Here is an 18,958-nt window from a genome sequence, read left to right as displayed (position 1 = left end):
AGGCAAATCAGAAAAATCGCGAAATCGTTCTTATGGGGGCTATACTAAAATATGGAGCGATACTCACCGTTTTCGGCACACCTCTTTATGGCCCGAAAATACCTCTAGATTTCCAATTTCAGACAAATTGGATAAAAACTACGGTTTCTATAAACCCAAGACCCCAAATCGGGAGGTCGTTTTATATGGGGACCATACCAAACCATGGACCGATACTCACAATTTTTGACGCACGTATTTGTGGTCCTACAACACCTCTAGATTTCCAATTTCAGGTAAATTGAATAAAAACTGCGGTTTCTATAAGCCCAAGAAGTAAAATCGGGAGATAAGTCTATATGGGGGCTATACCAAAATATGGACCGATACTCACAATTTTTGGCACACGTATTTGTGGTCCTACAATACCTCTAGATTTCCAATTTCAGGTAAATTGAATAAAAACTGCGGTTTCTATAAGCCCAAGAAGTAAAATCGGGAGATAGGTCAATATGGGGACTATACCAAAATATGGACCGATACTCACAATTTTTGGCACACGTATTTGTGGTCCTACAATACCTCTAGATTTCAAATTTCAGGTAAATTGAATAAAAACTGCGGTTTCTATAAGCACAAGAAGTAAAATCGGGAGATCGGTCTATATGGGGGCTATACCAAAACATGTACCGATACTCACTATTTTTGGCACACCTCTTTATGGTCATAAAATACCTCTAGATTTCAAATTTCAGGCAAATTGGATAAAAACTACGATTTCTATAAGCCCAAGACCCCAAATCAGGAGGTCGGTTTATATGAGGACTATATCAAAACCTAGACCGATATAGCCTATCTTCGAACTTGACCTGCCTGCAGACAAAAGACGAGTTTGTGCAAAATTTCAGCACGATTGCTTCATTATTGAAGACTGTAGCGTGATTACAACAGACAGACAGACAGACAGACAGACAGACAGACAGACAGACAGACGGACATCGTTATATCGTCTTAGAATTTCTCCCTGATCAAGAATATATATACTTTATATAGTCGGAAATCGATATTTCGATGTGTTACAAACGGAATGACAAACTTATTATACCCCCGTCACCATTCTATGGTGGTGGGTATAAAAATTGCCGCTGGTGAGATTTGAACCTGCGTTTCTTATTTTTTCGTTCATACTAATAAAGAACATCTCGAGAAGCAATTAGAATGTTATTCCTTGGTGCCATATTACGATCATATCACAAACATTTGAATTGACCTTTCGACGCTTTATGTTCAATGGCGTTTGTGGCTGACTGTGCTAAGACGTTCTGTTATGGTGCCAGCAAACCCAGGTTCAACGCTTGGTCGGAGCGAAAAAGTTTTTCAAATTGTAAAAATTAGATAATAGGAATATAATTGTGTAATATAAAACATATGGATGAAAAAAAGTGAAATTGGTTGAAAAAAATTGTTTTCCAAGTTTGCACTACTTCCGGATCACAGATTGGGTATCCAAACTACTTTTTTGGAAGCTCTTTTTTTGCTGGGTGATTCAATTAACTTTTTAATTATACTCGGAAGACTAAGTCAATTAAAACAAGTAAATATATATATACGGCCGTAAGTTCGGCCAGGCCGAATCTTATGTACCCTCCACCATGGATTGAGTAGAAACTTCTACGAAAGACTGTCATCCACAATCGAATTACTTGGATTGTGGTATCTTAAAACTTCTTAACATCGTTTTCTAAATTGTCCATACGAGGTACATATTAGACAAAAAGTTGTGTATAGTTAAGTCTACAAATAATTACGAATCGATATGAACTTTTTGCACGGTACGTAGAGAGCCAGAATTTAAATATGGGGTCGCTTATATGGGGGCTATATACAATTATGAACTTGATATGGACCAATTTTTGTGTGATTGTGGATCGATTTATCTGAGGGCTATATATAACTATAGTCCGATATGGACCTAGTTAGGCATGGTTGTTAACGGCCATATACTAGCACAATGTACCAAATTGCAACTGACTCGGATGAAATTTGCTCCTCCAAGAGGCTCCAAAACCAAATCTCGGGATCGGTCTATATGGGGCTATATATGACTATGGACTGATATAGACCACTTTTGGGATGGTTGTTAAATATCATATACCACCACGTACCAAATTTCAACCAGATCGCATGAAATTTGCTTCTCCAAAAGGCACCGGAGGTCAAATCTGGGGATCGGTTTATATGGGGGTTATATATAATTATGGACTGATATGAACCAATTCCTGCATGGTTGTTGGATACCATATACTAACATCACGAACCAAATTTCAACCGCATCGGATGAATTTTGCTCTTCCAAGGGACTCCGGAGGTCAAATCTGGGGATCGGCTTATATGGGGCCTATATATACCCAGCAAAAAAATTTGGAAGTTCTTCCAAAGGCACAACCTTAAAAGCACTTCCAGAAGGTGAACTCCCAATAATGTTCTTTATTTTAACTACCCAGGAAGTTCTTTTAATTCAGTTTTTTATAAATTAGTTTTTCATACTTTAAATGGGTAATTATAACTTTTTTTGTTTCAAATAGGTTAAAAACAGAGTACGAATTCATAAATTGGTACAAATCATTTAAATTTTGTCGAAAAAAATGCTAAATCCAATCTGAAAAAATTGTGAATTTTTGAAAATATTTGAGGTCAAACGTTTCCGACGAACGTTAGAATCCATTAGAAATTATAAAAAAATATAAAAATTATTTATTTGACAAAATATCACAGAATTTTTTAAGTTACATCCAAAACAATGAATTCGGATCACACCTAAAGAAGTGATGCAAATTCAGTGCAACAGCTATTGAAATGGAGTACTTTCGTCCTATGACAAGCCCATGTTAAATTCATCGCTTCTGTGTCAATTTTGCACCACTTCCGGATCCAAAAAGAACCTTTTCATTACTTTTTTGGCGACGCTTTTTTTGCTGGGTAATTATGGACCGATATCGACCAATTTTTGCATGGTGCTTGAGGCCATATATTAACACCACGTACCAAATTTCAACTGAATCAGATGAATTTTGGTCTTCCAAGAGGCTCCGGAGGTCAAATCTGGTGATCGGTTTATATGGGGGCTACATATAATTATGGACCGATATGGACCAATTTTTGCATGGTTGTTAGAGACCAAATACTAACATTATGTACCAAATTTCAGCCGGATCGGATAAAATTAGCTTCTCTTAGAGGCTCCGCAAGCCAAATCGGGGGATCGTTTTATATGGGGGCTATATATAATTATGGACCGATGTGAACCAATTGGTTGTAAGAGACCATATACTAACACCATGTACCAAATTTCAGCCGGATCGGATGAAATTTGCTTTTCTTGGAGGCCTCGCAAGTCAAATTTGGGGGTCCGTTTATATGGGGGCTATACGTAAAAGTGGACCGATATGGCCCATTTGCAATACCATCCGACCTACATCAATAACAACTACTTGTGCCTACACGGATGAAAAAGACTGTTTTTCATATGTTTGGCTATAAACATTATATGTTTGGAACACAAATTTTTAAACACAAAATTTTTAAACACAATATTTTTAAACACAATAATGTTCATAAACTAGCATAACATGTTTGGGACATATATGTTAATATGTTAGAACATATTATGTTTGGGACATAAAATGTTTGTAAATATAATATGCTTGGATGCAAACATATATTAATTTAGAAATAGCCTATAAACATATATGTGTTTAGTAGCTTGGAGCGCTATTTAACAGGGAGCGATATTGAATTAAGTTGGTGGTTGTTTCTTGTTATTACAAAATTAACATTTTATTTTTCCTTGGGCAATTGATCAGCTACTTCTTTGATCCTTACAAACTGTGTGGTCCGCTGTTCGAATCCCCGTCCGGCAAAAGGTAAAATTAAAATAAAATAAAAATCATAAAATTGAATAATATCTTCTACAATGTTTGTATTACAGAAAAAGGTGCTAAGAACTAAAAAATCTCGTGGAAGTGAGAAAGATGTGGGGGAATATACAATTAGGCAGAAACAAAATTTTGAGCATTCAGGTCGAAAACCTATGTTGTTAGCACCTATATTACCTGTTTATTTTCATAATTCATTATGATTGTAAATATATAAATAAATAAATAAAATTTTGAGCACAATATTGTTTGGGAGAATTTTTTTTAAGCATATAATATTTTTGGGTGCAAAATGCTTCCAAACATATTATATGTTCACATAATAACATATTGTTTTTTAGAAGACAACATTATTGAATTTGGATGCAAAAATACAAAATGTATGGAACTTAGACTACCCAAACATATATTGTTTAGACCAATATGCTTTCAAACATATTATATATTGGAAGAGATCAAACATATAAATGTTTGGGCAATACCCAAAAATGTATATGCTTGAAGCAAAATATGTTTGGGAGTATATGTTACAGAAGCGATTTTTTGTGAGGGTGTAGTTTCAAGTCGATAGCTTGTTTCGTTCGGAAGTTAGCGTGATTTTAGCAGACGGACGGACGGACGGACATGCTCAGATCGACTCAGAATTTCCCCACGACCCAGAATATATATACTTTATGGGGTCTTAGAGCAATATTTCGATGTGTTACAAACGGAATAATAAAGTTAATATTCAAAAATTCATAAAATAGTACCAATACCGAAGGAAAAGGGAGCTACTTCAATCAGTAATTTTCGGCCGATTTCCATTTTGTCCATTGTGAATAATATTTTTGAGAAAATACTTCATCGTCAATTAGTGACTTATATCGACGGAAATAATTTGATTAATCCTTTCCAATACGGATTTCGGAAAGGATGTGGGACGGAGGACGCAACAATAAGTGTCGTCAACTACATCTGTAAATTGTTAGATGAAGGAAATAGTGGAGATGTGGGGATCTTCTTCGACTTGTCAAAAGCTTTTGACATGATTGACCATAGTATTTTGCTACAGAAATTACGTTTTTATGGCATTCGTGGATCTGAACTAAGACTTTTTAGCTCTTATTTAGAAAACCGTAAACAATTTGTCCAAATTGGTGATGTAAGAAGTGAGGAGATTCCTGTGAAATTTGGTGTGCCACAAGGAAGTATTTTAGGTCCTCTTTTATTTGTTTTGTATCTCAATGATCTTGCAAACCTGAATCTTTTTGGGAAAATGTTTATGTACGCTGACGATATATGCATAATTTATCCATTTAAATCGGAGGTGTCAACCAAGTGTTATATGGAAAGAGATGCAGCTCTAATTTTGGAATATATGCGTCGTAATAAACTGTTTGTGAATGAATCTAAAACAAAGTTGATCCGTTTTAGACCTTTTGTTCGCTTCAATTCTCAATTTAGCCTAAATGTTGGAGGAAAGTTGATTGAAGAAGTAAGCTCCATAAAATATTTGGGGTTGCATATGCAGTCTAATTTGTCATGGGATGAACATATTCATACTTTAAAACAGAAAGTATCATCTTCACTGGGTCTCTTATACAAATTTAAGCATAAGTTTAACCAGAATACCAAATTTATTGTTTATCAAAGTTTAATACAGAGTCATTTGAATTACTTTGCAGCTATATATGCTTGTAAAAACACTATAGCTCTACGATCATTGCAGCGACTACAGAATAAATAATTGAAAGTGGTAGCGAATCTAGAATTGGCCCATTCAACTTTAGATCTTTATAGAACAATTTTTCCATCTGTGTTACCTATATATGGAGTATACAAATTTCAGACTATAGTATATGTTTACAAATGCCTTCATGACATAGGTCATCACAAGTTTCAATTTGTGCGAAATCAAACTGTTTTCAACACCAGAAACAATCGGAGACTGAGGGTTGTATTTTGCCGAACCGAAACGACAAAGCAACGTATTGAATATTCTGGTATACGATATTATAATAACTTGCCAGATACGATAAGGGAGTGTAGAACAATTTCTACTTTTAAAAAGAAATTAAAAGAGTATTTGTTGTCAAATGTTGATGTATTCCTTTGTAGTCACAATACAGCAATAACTTAGTGCTTCTAATATGTTGTACAGGAAACGAAATGTTTTAATTTTACAATTGATCTCAAAGTATTATATAAATATTAACTAATAGTATATAAATTTGCCAACTAGCCTCTACTATGCCAATCGGCGCTGAGGCACTAATATAATTTGAATTTATATAATTAAGTTTTATAACGTCTAAATAAAAAAAATATATACCCCCCATCCTATGGTGGAGGGTATAAAAACGAATAAATTAAAATTTGCTGCCTAGGATCAAATACGCAAAACTTAAATTTAAAAGAGAATTCTGTCTTAAAAGTATCCTTACTTCAATTCTTCGCTTCTTTGGCTCGGAATCAATACCAAAATCATTAGTGTAAAGACAAAATCTTTGGAACCGGACATGCTTTTTTTTAGTGTGGCTATACTGAAACATAAACTATTACTATTTACCTTTATATTTCCAAATTTAGACAAATGGATTAAATATTCGAGTGTCTACACGGGCAAGAAATCGGGCAATCGGTCTATATATAGTCCCCATATAGACCGATCGAAACATCAACTCGATCTTAGTAGTCACTTTTAGGAAGAACTACTGGGCCTCTGTCGCAATTTCCAAAAAGGATCTCGCTTTTAATAATCTAAGTACAATTTTTTACAGTTCCTCGTTAAATTATTCGAACATTATACCCAAAATTAGTATACATGTAATTTTAATAATCACGCCAACTTTTTCTTTTGGGCCTATGACCATCCCCGTACATGAGAAATTTCTTAACTCCACCAATGGCTTTACAACAACATGGACCGATGCACCCATAAAAAGCCGACTATATTACATGCCGCACCACTTTGCAGATCTACATTTTTCGATACCTCAAATTCTTCAATGCCAATTGTACTCGCCTCGCAAAATTGCATATAAATCGGAGTAAAACTCTAAATGTGAACCTATGTTATTGAAACCAAATATGGTACACCTTTCGACACTATCAGTTGTACTCTCTGTTACACGGTTTGGTTCAGGATATAAAAAAAAAAATAAATAAATGTAATATGAAATGGAAATAATGAAAATTTTAATTTGTTTAAATATATACATATAAATTGTTAATAATTAATATAATCGAGTTTCAAATTATGAACTATGTATGAAATTGTTATATATAAGAATTTTTTATTCCATTTTACAGAAATAAGTTTAAAAAGATAAATTTTATTAAATAAATAATTGAAAAAAATATAAAATATAGTTATTTTATATTTCTAACAAAGTGCCATTTTTGTCCTTTGTATTTAAGCAGCAACGCTTGAAAGTTTCCTAAAAATTTATTTAGGAAAAATAATGAAAAGAAAAAAAGAAAAATTCAAAATATTACTATAATAAAAAACTGAGATTATTAATTTATATTAGTTTCATTCGTTGGCTACATTTTTTTGTATCTTATTTACTAATTAAAATTCCTATGATAGGAAGTCATTAAAATTGTTCGTAGTATGGACTTAAAGCTATCTCTCTCTCCTAGAATACTGCTAATGACTTCATAGGGTTTTGCACTTTCCTCTTCCTCAATTGGTTCATAGAATGTCTAGAGTGTTTATCTTTCATCTTGACTAAATGCAAAACAATTTCAAACTTACTTTTGTAACTTTACAACTTACAGCTCAATCTATGCCACCAAAACTGAAGTAGAGAAAATAACCTCTTTAGTGGGTCGTTGTTGTCGGTATTTTATAAAATAAAAATGTCAAAACTTTGCCTGGGGTATGGGGAATGGAATTGTATGGCGGATAAAATAACCAAACAACTCCAAAACAAAAATTTTTACTTGAAATTAATGGAGGCTTCACCATCCACATAGTCATGGCCATGTAGGACAAACTAAAATTCAACTCTATGTTATAAATAAATTAGATGTGTCGTATGTATAAATTCGCTCACATACATACCTCAACTCTGAACTAAAAAACAAAACACTTCGAAAAGCTGTGAAACACTCAGAAATGTCACCAGCATTATTAGTAGAGGGATAAACCACTGTTGAAAAAATAAATTGAGCTAAATTTTATGACGTTATAGAAAACTGTAGCGTGAGGCCATTTAAAGAAAATATAGAATTTTGCTATCTTTTATTGGGAGAACAAGTGTGCAGACTGCACACATCACTGCCCAGCAAATAAAGAACTTCCAAAGGAGTAGTTTGGACCCCCAACTTATGATCCGGACGTAGTGCAAACTTGAATCATCTCCAATGAATATTATGTTACATGGACTTGTCAGACGATACAGACACATGGTGTCTTTGGCAATAATGCTCAGAGCCGGCTTCTGAGTCGATCTAGACGGACATGGCGTCTGTTTATTTGTTTACTAACATTGTGTTCCACGCCAGGGCATTAGCCGACTTAAATTTTAAGTCTATTGATTTTGTATATGACAGCTTATATGTATTCTAGAAAGTGCAGGGTATGTTATAGTCGGCCCCACACGACTTTAGACTTTCCTTACATCTTTTTTACGTTTTTGTTACTTCTCTCTACTTTTTTAGCGACATTTAATTGACAATGATTTAAATTTTGATTTTAAACCGCCAAATAGCGTATTTTCTAAGAGAAAGAACTCCATCGGAAGTGGAAAAAATTGGAACAACTTCTAATAAATAATAAAATAAGTAAGGAAAGTCTAAAGTCGGCCCTGCACCACTTTGTAGATCTAAGTTTTCGATACCATATCACATCCGTCAAATGTGTTGGGTGCTATATATAAAGGTTTGTCCCAAATACATACATTTATATATCACTCGATTTGGACAGAATTTGATAGACTTTTACAAAATCTATAGACTCAAAATTTAAGCTGGCTAATGCACTAGGGTGGAACACAATTTTAGTAAAAAAATATGGGAAACATTTAAATCTGAAGCAATTTTAAGGAAACTTCGCAAAAGTTTATTTATGATTTATCGCTCGATATATATGTATTAGAAGTTTAGGAAAATTAGAGTCATTTTTACAACTTTTCGACTAAGCAGTGGCGATTTAACAAGGAAAACGTTGGTATTTTGACCATGTTTGTCGAAATCAGAAAAACATATATATGGGAGCTATATCTAAATCAGAACCGATTTCAATCAAATTTGGCACACATGACTATATTACTAATTGTATTCCTAGTGCAAAATTTCAATCAAATTGGGCCAAAACTCTGGCTTCTGGGGCCACATAAGTCCATATCGGGCGAAAAATATATATGGAAGCTATATCTAAATCTGAACCGATTTCAATCAAATTTGGCACACATGCTTATACTACCAATTTTACTCCTTGTGCAAAATTTCAAGCTAATCGGGATACAACTCTGGCTTCTGGGTCCATATAAGTGCATATCGGGCGAAAGATATATATGGGAGCTATATCTAAATCTGAATCGATTTCAACCAAATTTGGCGCGCATAGCTAAAATGCTAAATCTACTCCCTGTGCAAAATTTCAACCAAATTGGGCCAAAACTCTGGCTTTTAGGACCATATTAGTCCATATCGGGCGTAAGATGTATATGGGAGCTATATCTAAATCTGAACCGATTTCAATCAAATTTTGCACACTTGACTATACTACTAATTGTACTCCTAGTGCAAAATTTCAACCAAATTCGGCCAAAAAACACGATAGTTTAATATTTTCAATATATAACAAGAGCAGAAGGTTTTATTAAGGTGTTTTCTATTATAATTAATGGTAAACAATATTACCTATAATTTCCAACGATATGGATAAATTTGCAACCGCACCAATTGGCTTATCGATAACAAGTAAAGTGAGAGATGCTCTCAACCAAGATGGCGGAAGGCGGGGCTTTTGACAAGATAAATTAATATTCAAATTATGACATTTCTACTCTGGCAGGGATGTACCAAAAAGTAGTATACAAATTCTAACGAACACTATTAAGTCCAATTAATCTTTACTCGAACTTAAACATTGCCGGCCGCCTTGCAACATCAAGGTATGTTGTAACTAAAACTAAACTTAAAATACAAAATGAGGCTAAGTGCAGTGCAAAGTGAGTTTCCTTCAGTTCATTTACCATAAATCCAATTTATTAATTCATTTATCTTTTCAAATTCAACCTAAGACTAGATTACAAAAAAAAACTAATAAAAATAATTACGTAAGGTCAGAAGGGGACCTGGTAGAACCCAAAAGGGGGGCTCTCGCGACAATATATCGATGGGTCAAAAGGGGACCCGTTAGAACCCCAAAAAGGGGGCTCTCGCGAAGAGATACAATAAAACGATGGCCAAAAGGGGGCCGTTAGAACCCAAAAGGGGGGCTCTCGCGCATTTACCCTAGCAGTTACACAACCCGGACAGAACCCAACCGAAGATTGTATAATGAGCCACCGGGAGACCGGGCGACGTATACACCCTATGTGTTATGATTCGCCCATACACCTCAGGACCAAAAACGATCGCAACCCGTCCCACTCGGTAAAATTGCGGATCTGCCAAAGGTAATCCCAAAAAGGATTCCTTGATCCGTTCTGGCACGGCTTCGGCGGGGGTCAACACACGACCTAGATCGTGCACACGAGCAGTAAACGTCAGTCGCTGCTCTGGATCATAAGCGGACGATACTGTCAACCGGCAAAATTGGACCCCCTCAATATTTGTAACCGGTAGCCCTAAGTTCTCGACCATAGAACGACAGATTTGGCTTTGGCGCGCGCAGTTGTCGATTACTGCACGGACCGGAACGGACACACCATGGGGGGACACGCGGACTACGAGGCTGGGCGCCAGAGTAACGACATTCTGCAGAGGCAGAACTCCGACGCCGCCAAAATCGGAATATGACCGTGCCACAGCAAGATCGGACGGACGATTCGTATGGTTCCCACTACGAATCCGCTGAGCAGACCTCGAGCTCCCATGTTCAATTCGAGGCGCCACAGCCGCAGCGTGTAACAAAACATTGTGGTCCCCGGAGCAACTGGGGCACCTACGCCGGCTAGGACAATCCTTCGACTGGTGGGTCTGTGCTAGACATCTGTAGCAATAGCGATGTCGTACCACCATACGTATCCTCTTCTCAATCGAAAGAGAGAGGAACTTCCGACACCGCCGCAATGCGTGACGACCTCCACAAACCCTGCAAACCAATTGAGCAGGAGTTCGACCAACATCAGTAGCCTCTACTACAGCAGGCGCCACCACGGGCTCATCCACAACTACCGGAGGTGGACTCTCAATTTCTTGGGGCGATAGCTGAACCTCCGGAATGGCAGGCGACGGTATCGCCATCGGCTCCTCCAACAATGCCCGTTCGACCGCCGACATATCAAGGGGGCACGCAGTATCATCATCCGATTGATCCATAATAACCTCGAAATTTTCAAAGTCGTCAGCGAAGCACGAGGTATTTTCCATGATACTGCGAGAAAATATACGAATTACAAAGAGTTCGCCGAAGTGTCGGTCAATGAGACCAACTTAGCTATAGGTCGTCTTACAACGCCATTCTCCGTACGTATATCCGCGACCCGAATGTGACCATCTACGCCCGGGTGAACCGACACGACTCGACCTAATTTCCAAGAAGTTGGTGGAAGCTGTTCATGACGAATAACGACTAGGTCATTTACCATAACATCGCGCTGAGGAAATTTCCACTTATATCTCATATGCAGATTCTTCAAATATTCCTCTTTCCAACGTACACAAAACTGTTGTGCAAGAGCCTGTACCTTACGAAACCGATTCACCAACGAAAGAGGCTGTTCGGTTATAACTGGCTCAGCAGGGGCGAGTAGAGGGGCACCTATAAGAAAATGACCCGGTGTCAAAGCGTCAAGCTCCTGCGGGTTATCCGATTGGGGACAAAGAGGTCTTGAATTCAAACAAGCCTCAATACGAGCCAACACCGTCGAAAACTCTTCAAACGTGAAACGAACATTCCCTATTTGCCTTCTGAAATGCAACTTAAAACTCTTCACCCCAGCTTCCCAAAGGCCTCCCATATGAGGCGCACCAGCTGGGATAAATCGCCACGATAGGCTCTGGTGTGCAAACTTAGAGGACACGACATCACTGCTTCCCCTAATTACATCCCGGAAATTTCGTTCAAGCTCACGCGACGCACCGACAAAATTTGTCCCATTGTCCGAGAAAATGGTCGCAGGACAACCCCGACGAGCAACAAACCTATGAAATGCCGCAAGAAAGCCGGCAGTCGACAAGTCGGAAACCGCTTCCAAATGAATCGCCCTAGTAGCAAAACACACGAAAACGCACACATAACCTTTAGTTATGCGACAATAACGTCCGGTGAACGACTTCACCTCAAAGGGGCCTGCATAGTCTACGCCAGTCGTAGTAAAAGGTCTGTCGAGAACAGTTCTTTCCGGAGGAAGAGGAGCCATCACCTGACTACAAACCCGTTTCCTCTCCAAAAGACATGGTTTACACCTATGTATAACCGAACGAATAAGATTCCTCACCCGAGGTATCCAGTATTCTATACGAAGAATACGCAACATCAACTGATTTCCTCCATGAATGGAAATCAAATGAACAAATTCCACCAAAAGCTTCGTGAATCGACAGCTGTAGGGCAAAATTATAGGGTGCCGCTCCGAATACGAAAGAATAGGCGAGCGGCTCAAACGACCATACATCCGCATTACACCCATTTCATCAAGGAACGGGTTCAAAGAAACAAGTGAACTGCCAGTACCTAACGAAGACCTATCCATCAAGTCCTTATATTCATTACCATAATTCATTTTTTGAGCAAGCACTATCAAGCGACTTTTAGTTGCCCTAATCTCAGACGATGATAAACTGTGATCCGCATAGCTACAATCACGCCTATGAGCGGGATGCGTCCGATAAAAGAATCTCATAACATATGAGATAACACGCAGCGCTCTATCCAGAGAAGAAAATCTATCGAGAACATCCTCGTATGAATTAACGAAAGAAGCATGTGCCTTCACAGACCGAATTTCTACGTCGGTGTCAAAAGAGGAAGTGTCACGAACCGGCCATTCCGATTGACTACACGATAGCCACTGAGGCCCATGCCACCAAAGTCGAGAGGCGGCCAAATCCGAAGGGGACACACCGCGGCTGCCAAGATCAGCAGGATTATCCTCCGACCTCACATGATACCAATTCGTACCACCGACGTTCTCCTGAATGCGACATACCCTATTCGCGACAAATGTTGTCCAAGCCGAAGGCGTTTTCTTTAACCAGGCTAGTACAATAGTCGAATCCGTCCAACAATAAATTCGACCAAAATCAATACCGATTTCTCGAATGACCGTTCTTGCGAGTTCGGACGCTAAAACAGCGCCGCAAAGCTCCAAACGAGGCAAAGAAACCGATTTCAACGGAGCAACTTTCGTCTTGCACGATAGCAAATTAACGACAATCTCGCCATTTGGGGCCAAAACTCGAATATATACTACCCCCGCGTATGCCTTAGCCGAGGCATCTGAAAATACGTGAAGCTCGGCCGAAGTGCACGGTGTGTAACGAATCCACCGAGGAATATTTATCGAATTGACATCCGGATAACTATCTACAAATTTTTCCCACTCGGATGCCGTTGCCGAAGGCAGTATTTCATCCCAGCCGACGCGATCAAGCCAAACCTTCTGCATGATAATCTTTGCCACAATTATCACTGGACCTAACCAACCGACAGGGTCGAATAATTTCGCGATAGCCGACAACACTTCCCGTTTAGTGTATCCACACCTTTTTGCTATAGGCTCGACCGCGAAGTAGAATGCATCCAATTGAGCATTCCATCTCACACCCAATGGTTTCGAATTGCTAGCCTCGACAAATGCCAGCAATTGAGCATCAACCAAATATTCCGGCGGTAGTGAATCTAAAATTTCTCTATAATTCGATGTCCATTTCCGCAGTTCAAATTTAGCCGTCGCAAGCGCCGCGATTAATTGATCCCGAGCCATTATCGCAGTTTCAAGGTCATGAGTTCCGGTCAAAACGTCATCAACGTACATACATTTACGTAATATATCGGCCGCGAGTGGAAACTCCTCCTCAGTGTCTTCAGCTAACTGTAACAGTGTCCGTATCGCGAGATATGGTGCACAGTTTACACCGAAGGTCACCGTTTGTAGTTCATAGTCCTGGACTGTCCTTGTCGGAGAATCCCTAAAAACAATTCTCTGCAACGGAGCATGAGAAGAGTCCACTCGAATCTGCCTATACATCTGTGTAATATCGCAGTTGAACACGTATTTAAATAGTCGCCATCGCATAATAAGAAGGACTAAGTCCTGCTGCAAAGTGGGACCTACGTGAAGGATATCGTTAAGACTATTCCCGTTGGACGTTTTATTAGACGCATTAAATACGACGCGAAGTTTGGAAGTCTTCTTCTCGAGGTTAATGACAGGATGATGTGGAAGATAACACGAAAGTGTATCACTTGCAGAAATGGCGGATACTGGCCTCATGTGATCCAAATGCAAATATTCTTTAACAACACTATCATAAACTGATTTCACGTCCGGCCTTTTCGATAATGACGATTCATTACGATAAAATTGCCTCAAAGCAGTTGTTCGGGACTCACCCAAATATCCACGAGGACCGAGCTCTTCCTTTAGCGGAAGTGTAACTATATATCTACCTTCCGAATCTCTGCGCGTTGTCCGAACGTAATTTTCCTCACAGAACTTATCGGAGGGGGACAAAACCCCTTTACGTGGTGTTTCCTCCAACTCCCAAAACCGTAAAAGTGTTCTATCTAAATTTTCCTCTTCATCAACCGCTATAGTCGTAGTAAATGTTTGAATTTGCGATGTAGAAATCGGACCCGTTACTAGCCAGCCGAAAACACTGTTCTGTGCTATCAATGATTGAGCCGCAATCTGCCGGCAACCTTCTAATAGTATTCTCGGGTACAAGTCAGCGCCTAGTAGAATATCGACCGGTCTCGACACGAAAAGATTCGGATCAGCTAAGCGAATATCCGGAATCTGAGACAAAACTTCCTGCGACACCGTAAAGGAAGGTAAATTCCCGGATATAGATTGGAGCACTATAGCCATAGTTTCCAACAAAACCGACGCGTTGAGTGGAGATCCGATTTTCAAATTACACATTTTACTCGATTTGGCCGAAATTGCGCTATTTACCCCCGAAATTGTAACATTAGCCGCGTGAACCGGTAGTTTCACCCGATTTCGAAAGCGTTCCGTCAGAAACGAAGATTCTGAAGCGGGGTCAATCAAAGCGCGTGCCGGATATGAAACCCCATCGTGCATGATATTAATCATCGCAGTTCCCAAAAGCACGGCCCTATTTTGCGTCGTATGAAATGCCTGGCGAGGTAGGCACGCCGACGAGGTAGAAGGTTGCGGCTGATCAACCGAAGGCATAGTTCTCGGTTGAAAACTAGCCGCTGAACTCGACAAGGTGTTGGTCGAACCCGTCGCCGAAGTCGCGCTATTAGACGGCGTAGAATCGCGATGCAATAGCGAATGATGTCTCGAATTACATTTTACACACGAATATTGTCTTGGACAATCCTTCATCTCATGACCTTTCATTAAGCAATTCAAGCACAACCGGTTACGTTTTACCACTATGTAACGTTCCGATACCGAGAGTTTACCAAATTTAACGCAAGCCGAAAGTCTATGATTATGTTTAGGACAAATAACGCACTTAGATTCCGACGAAGCACGCGACGATTTAGAAGAAGACGCATTGGTAAAATGCGCTTTTACCTTCTTTTCCTGAGAACGCTTCGAAGACGTGTCTTCCCGCAAATCATGCAAACACATCAACGTACGAACCCTTTCGGACAAAAAAGCGTCTAAATCCGCCCACGACGAAAGGGCTGATTTGTCCCTAACACTCTGCTCCCAAAGAGTCTGTGTGAGCCGCGGCAAACGTTGAAGGCAAATAAAAACGAGTATCTGGTCCCAATTATCGGTCGAAACTTCGTACGTATTCAATGCCGAAAGACAGCCATTGATTCCACGTTGAATCGATTTCAAACCCGCACTTGTCTCTACCGATACTGCCGAAATTGCAAAGAGAGACTTAAGTTGATTGTGAACTAGAACCCGCTTATTGTCGTATGCATCAACGAGGGCCTTCCACGCGAGGGCAAAACTTCGATGTGTCAGCGGAAACTTCGAGACAATTTCCCTAGCTTCGCCACTGGTCTTCCGCACAAGATGACACAAACGCTCGACGTCCGTTAATCTTGAATTGTTAACATAAACTGCTTGAAACAAATCCCGGAATGTAGGCCAGTCTAGAAAATTGCCCTCAAATACATCCGTATCGCACGGTGGCAACGCCAAATTGTGAACCATATCACAAAGTGGAGGGCCACTAACGGCCACTTCACCCCTAAACCCGGCTTTGCCATTAGGCAGCGACTGCCCATCCCGATCAGCCGGTATCGAAGTAGTCGCGTTATTAGCCCAAATCGCTTCGGATCCTTGAGTCGATTTATGAGACCCGATACTCCGTCTCGATGCTGCAACGACCGAAGACGCAGACGAAGTGATCGATGATCTACGTGACCGACGAAACTGGCCCAATTTTCGATTTATCGCGGACAAACAATTCATATAAGCCTGATGGGACGCGTCATATTTCCCGTCCACCGATTCAATATCGCTCGTTTGCGTTGTTCCGGCACCCTGTAAACTAGCCACGCATTCCTCAAAGCAATCCTGAACCTTTGTCCACAACTTCCCCAATTCCTCACTTCGAATCTCGAGGCTATAGACGTCTAACTCCTCATCTTTCATGGCATTAAAATGGGCGTGGAATTTAATAAGAGCGTCCGAAACGCGAATAAAGCGATCAAAGGGAGATACAGACATTCTAACTTTACGTTCAACTACCAAATTGAAGAATGTAACCAAATACGAAATTACAATATAGCCAAGAAGCAACGGCCAATAAAATTACCAAACTCAGACAAGGTTCCGTTCAATAAAAATAGCAAAATACGCAAAAGTAACTCGAGTTACAAAGATTAATTCGAGTCCACAACTCGCGAAAATCCGACAAAAGATCAAACGTTCCCAGAAACCGAAAATACTGAATGTAGGGTGCACAAAATATTACCCCCGAACGCTTGACACAAGAAAAATTATAATAATAATAATAATAAACAAAGGTATAAATAAATCAATAATAATAAATACCTGTCCAATAAATATTCAAAATTTACCAAATATTTGAATGATCGAATAATTTCTCTCAGTGTGAGAGCGTAAAAGTTTCAAAATATACCGAGTTTTAATTCAAGCCCCGATTCCAACCGGGAAATATTCAAACCTTTGAATTCAACTTGAATTCTAATGTGGGAATTACACGTAGTGTATAGCCCCCTTAAGAATTCAAATGATGATCGATATCCGATAACACGATAGTACGAGATGTGCCCGATTAGTCACTATACTATAGCAATCGACTAAGAGCGCAACACTGATGAGAACAAAACAAAATAAAAGCTTTTGTATGTTCTCAAATGTATGCAAATGAACGAAACAATAATTAACAAATGAAATTTCAGCACAGAAAACGCGAAAAAGTGGTGAATATACGAAACAAAGAGAGTGATATATGTGTATAGTGAATATTAGTGTACGAAAGTGGTGAAAATATGTACTTTAAGTTATTTCTCTCCGAAATTATTTGCACAGACGTCAAAATGGAAATACAAAAACAAAAACCTTGAATGCGTTTTGCCGTCGGCAAATGAAAATTTACTTAAAAACAATGAAAAACGATATTTTCACGCAAATAAAGGCAAATAAACCACTTTAAATAAAAAAACACTAATATTCACTGATACCACTGAACTTGTACACCACTTTTAGGAATATTTATAATAAAAACCGATCGCGTAGCGTTGTAAAACAACCTTTTTTTTTCTTTAAATGGACGGACGACCACTATATTTGTTGTTGCACCGACCGCGAACTCACTTTATAAGGGAAAATGCACTGCACTTACCTTATAAAACGATGAAACAGATGTTGAGGATGATGAACTGATTGGTTTGAGTTTAAGGTGAAATTGATGACCAGGTCAGGTGGACTGTGTCTATAACAAAAACCAAGAAAAACACCGGTTAAACCAATTCTTCCACTCCGAAGTCCAATTATCCGGTACGAATGGATCAAAATGTTCGCCGAATGCGAAAAGTATGGAAATATAGAGAAAAATAAAAACACGATAGTTTAATATTTTCAATATATAACAAGAGCAGAAGGTTTTATTAAGGTGTTTTCTATTATAATTAATGGTAAACAATATTACCTATAATTTCCAACGATATGGATAAATTTGCAACCGCACCAATTGGCTTATCGATAACAAGTAAAGTGAGAGATGCTCTCAACCAAGATGGCGGAAGGCGGGGCTTTTGACAAGATAAATTAATATTCAAATTATGACATTTCTACTCTGGCAGGGATGTACCAAAAAGTAGTATACAAATTCTAACGAACACTATTAAGTCCAATTAATCTTTACTCGAACTTAAACACTGGCTTCTGGGGCCATCTAAGTCCATATCGGGCGAAAGATATATATGGGAGCTATATCTAAATCTGAACCGATTTCAATCAAATTTTGCACACTTGACTATACGGCTAAGTGTTATGTTTGTACAAAATTTCATGCAAATTAGTATAAAACTCTGGCTGCTGGGTCCATATTAGTGCATATCGGGCGAAAGATATATATGGGAGCTATATCTAAATCTGAACCGATTTATTCCAAAATCAATAGGGTTCTATTCTGACTCAAATTAGGAACATGTGCCAAATTTGAAGGCGATTGGACTTAAATTGCGACCTAGACTTTGATCACAAAAATGTGTTCACAGACAGACGGACATGGTTATATCTACTCAGGGACCC

General features: G+C 38.8%; 1 protein-coding gene across 1 annotated transcript; it reads right to left on the bottom strand.

The window, feature by feature from the left end:
• Positions 1-11,467: 11,467 nt before the first annotated feature.
• On the bottom strand, positions 11,468-16,906 carry LOC142233003 (uncharacterized). Its single transcript, XM_075303748.1, has one exon. It carries the CDS (start codon positions 16,904-16,906, stop codon positions 11,468-11,470), a length of 5,439 nt encoding a protein of 1,812 aa, XP_075159863.1.
• Positions 16,907-18,958: the final 2,052 nt, after the last annotated feature.

The sequence above is a fragment of the Haematobia irritans genome, chromosome 1 (assembly GCF_050003625.1).
Source record: "Haematobia irritans isolate KBUSLIRL chromosome 1, ASM5000362v1, whole genome shotgun sequence".
Classification (NCBI taxonomy): domain Eukaryota; kingdom Metazoa; phylum Arthropoda; class Insecta; order Diptera; family Muscidae; genus Haematobia; species Haematobia irritans.
This window is presented reverse-complemented; position numbering and strand designations above follow the sequence as displayed.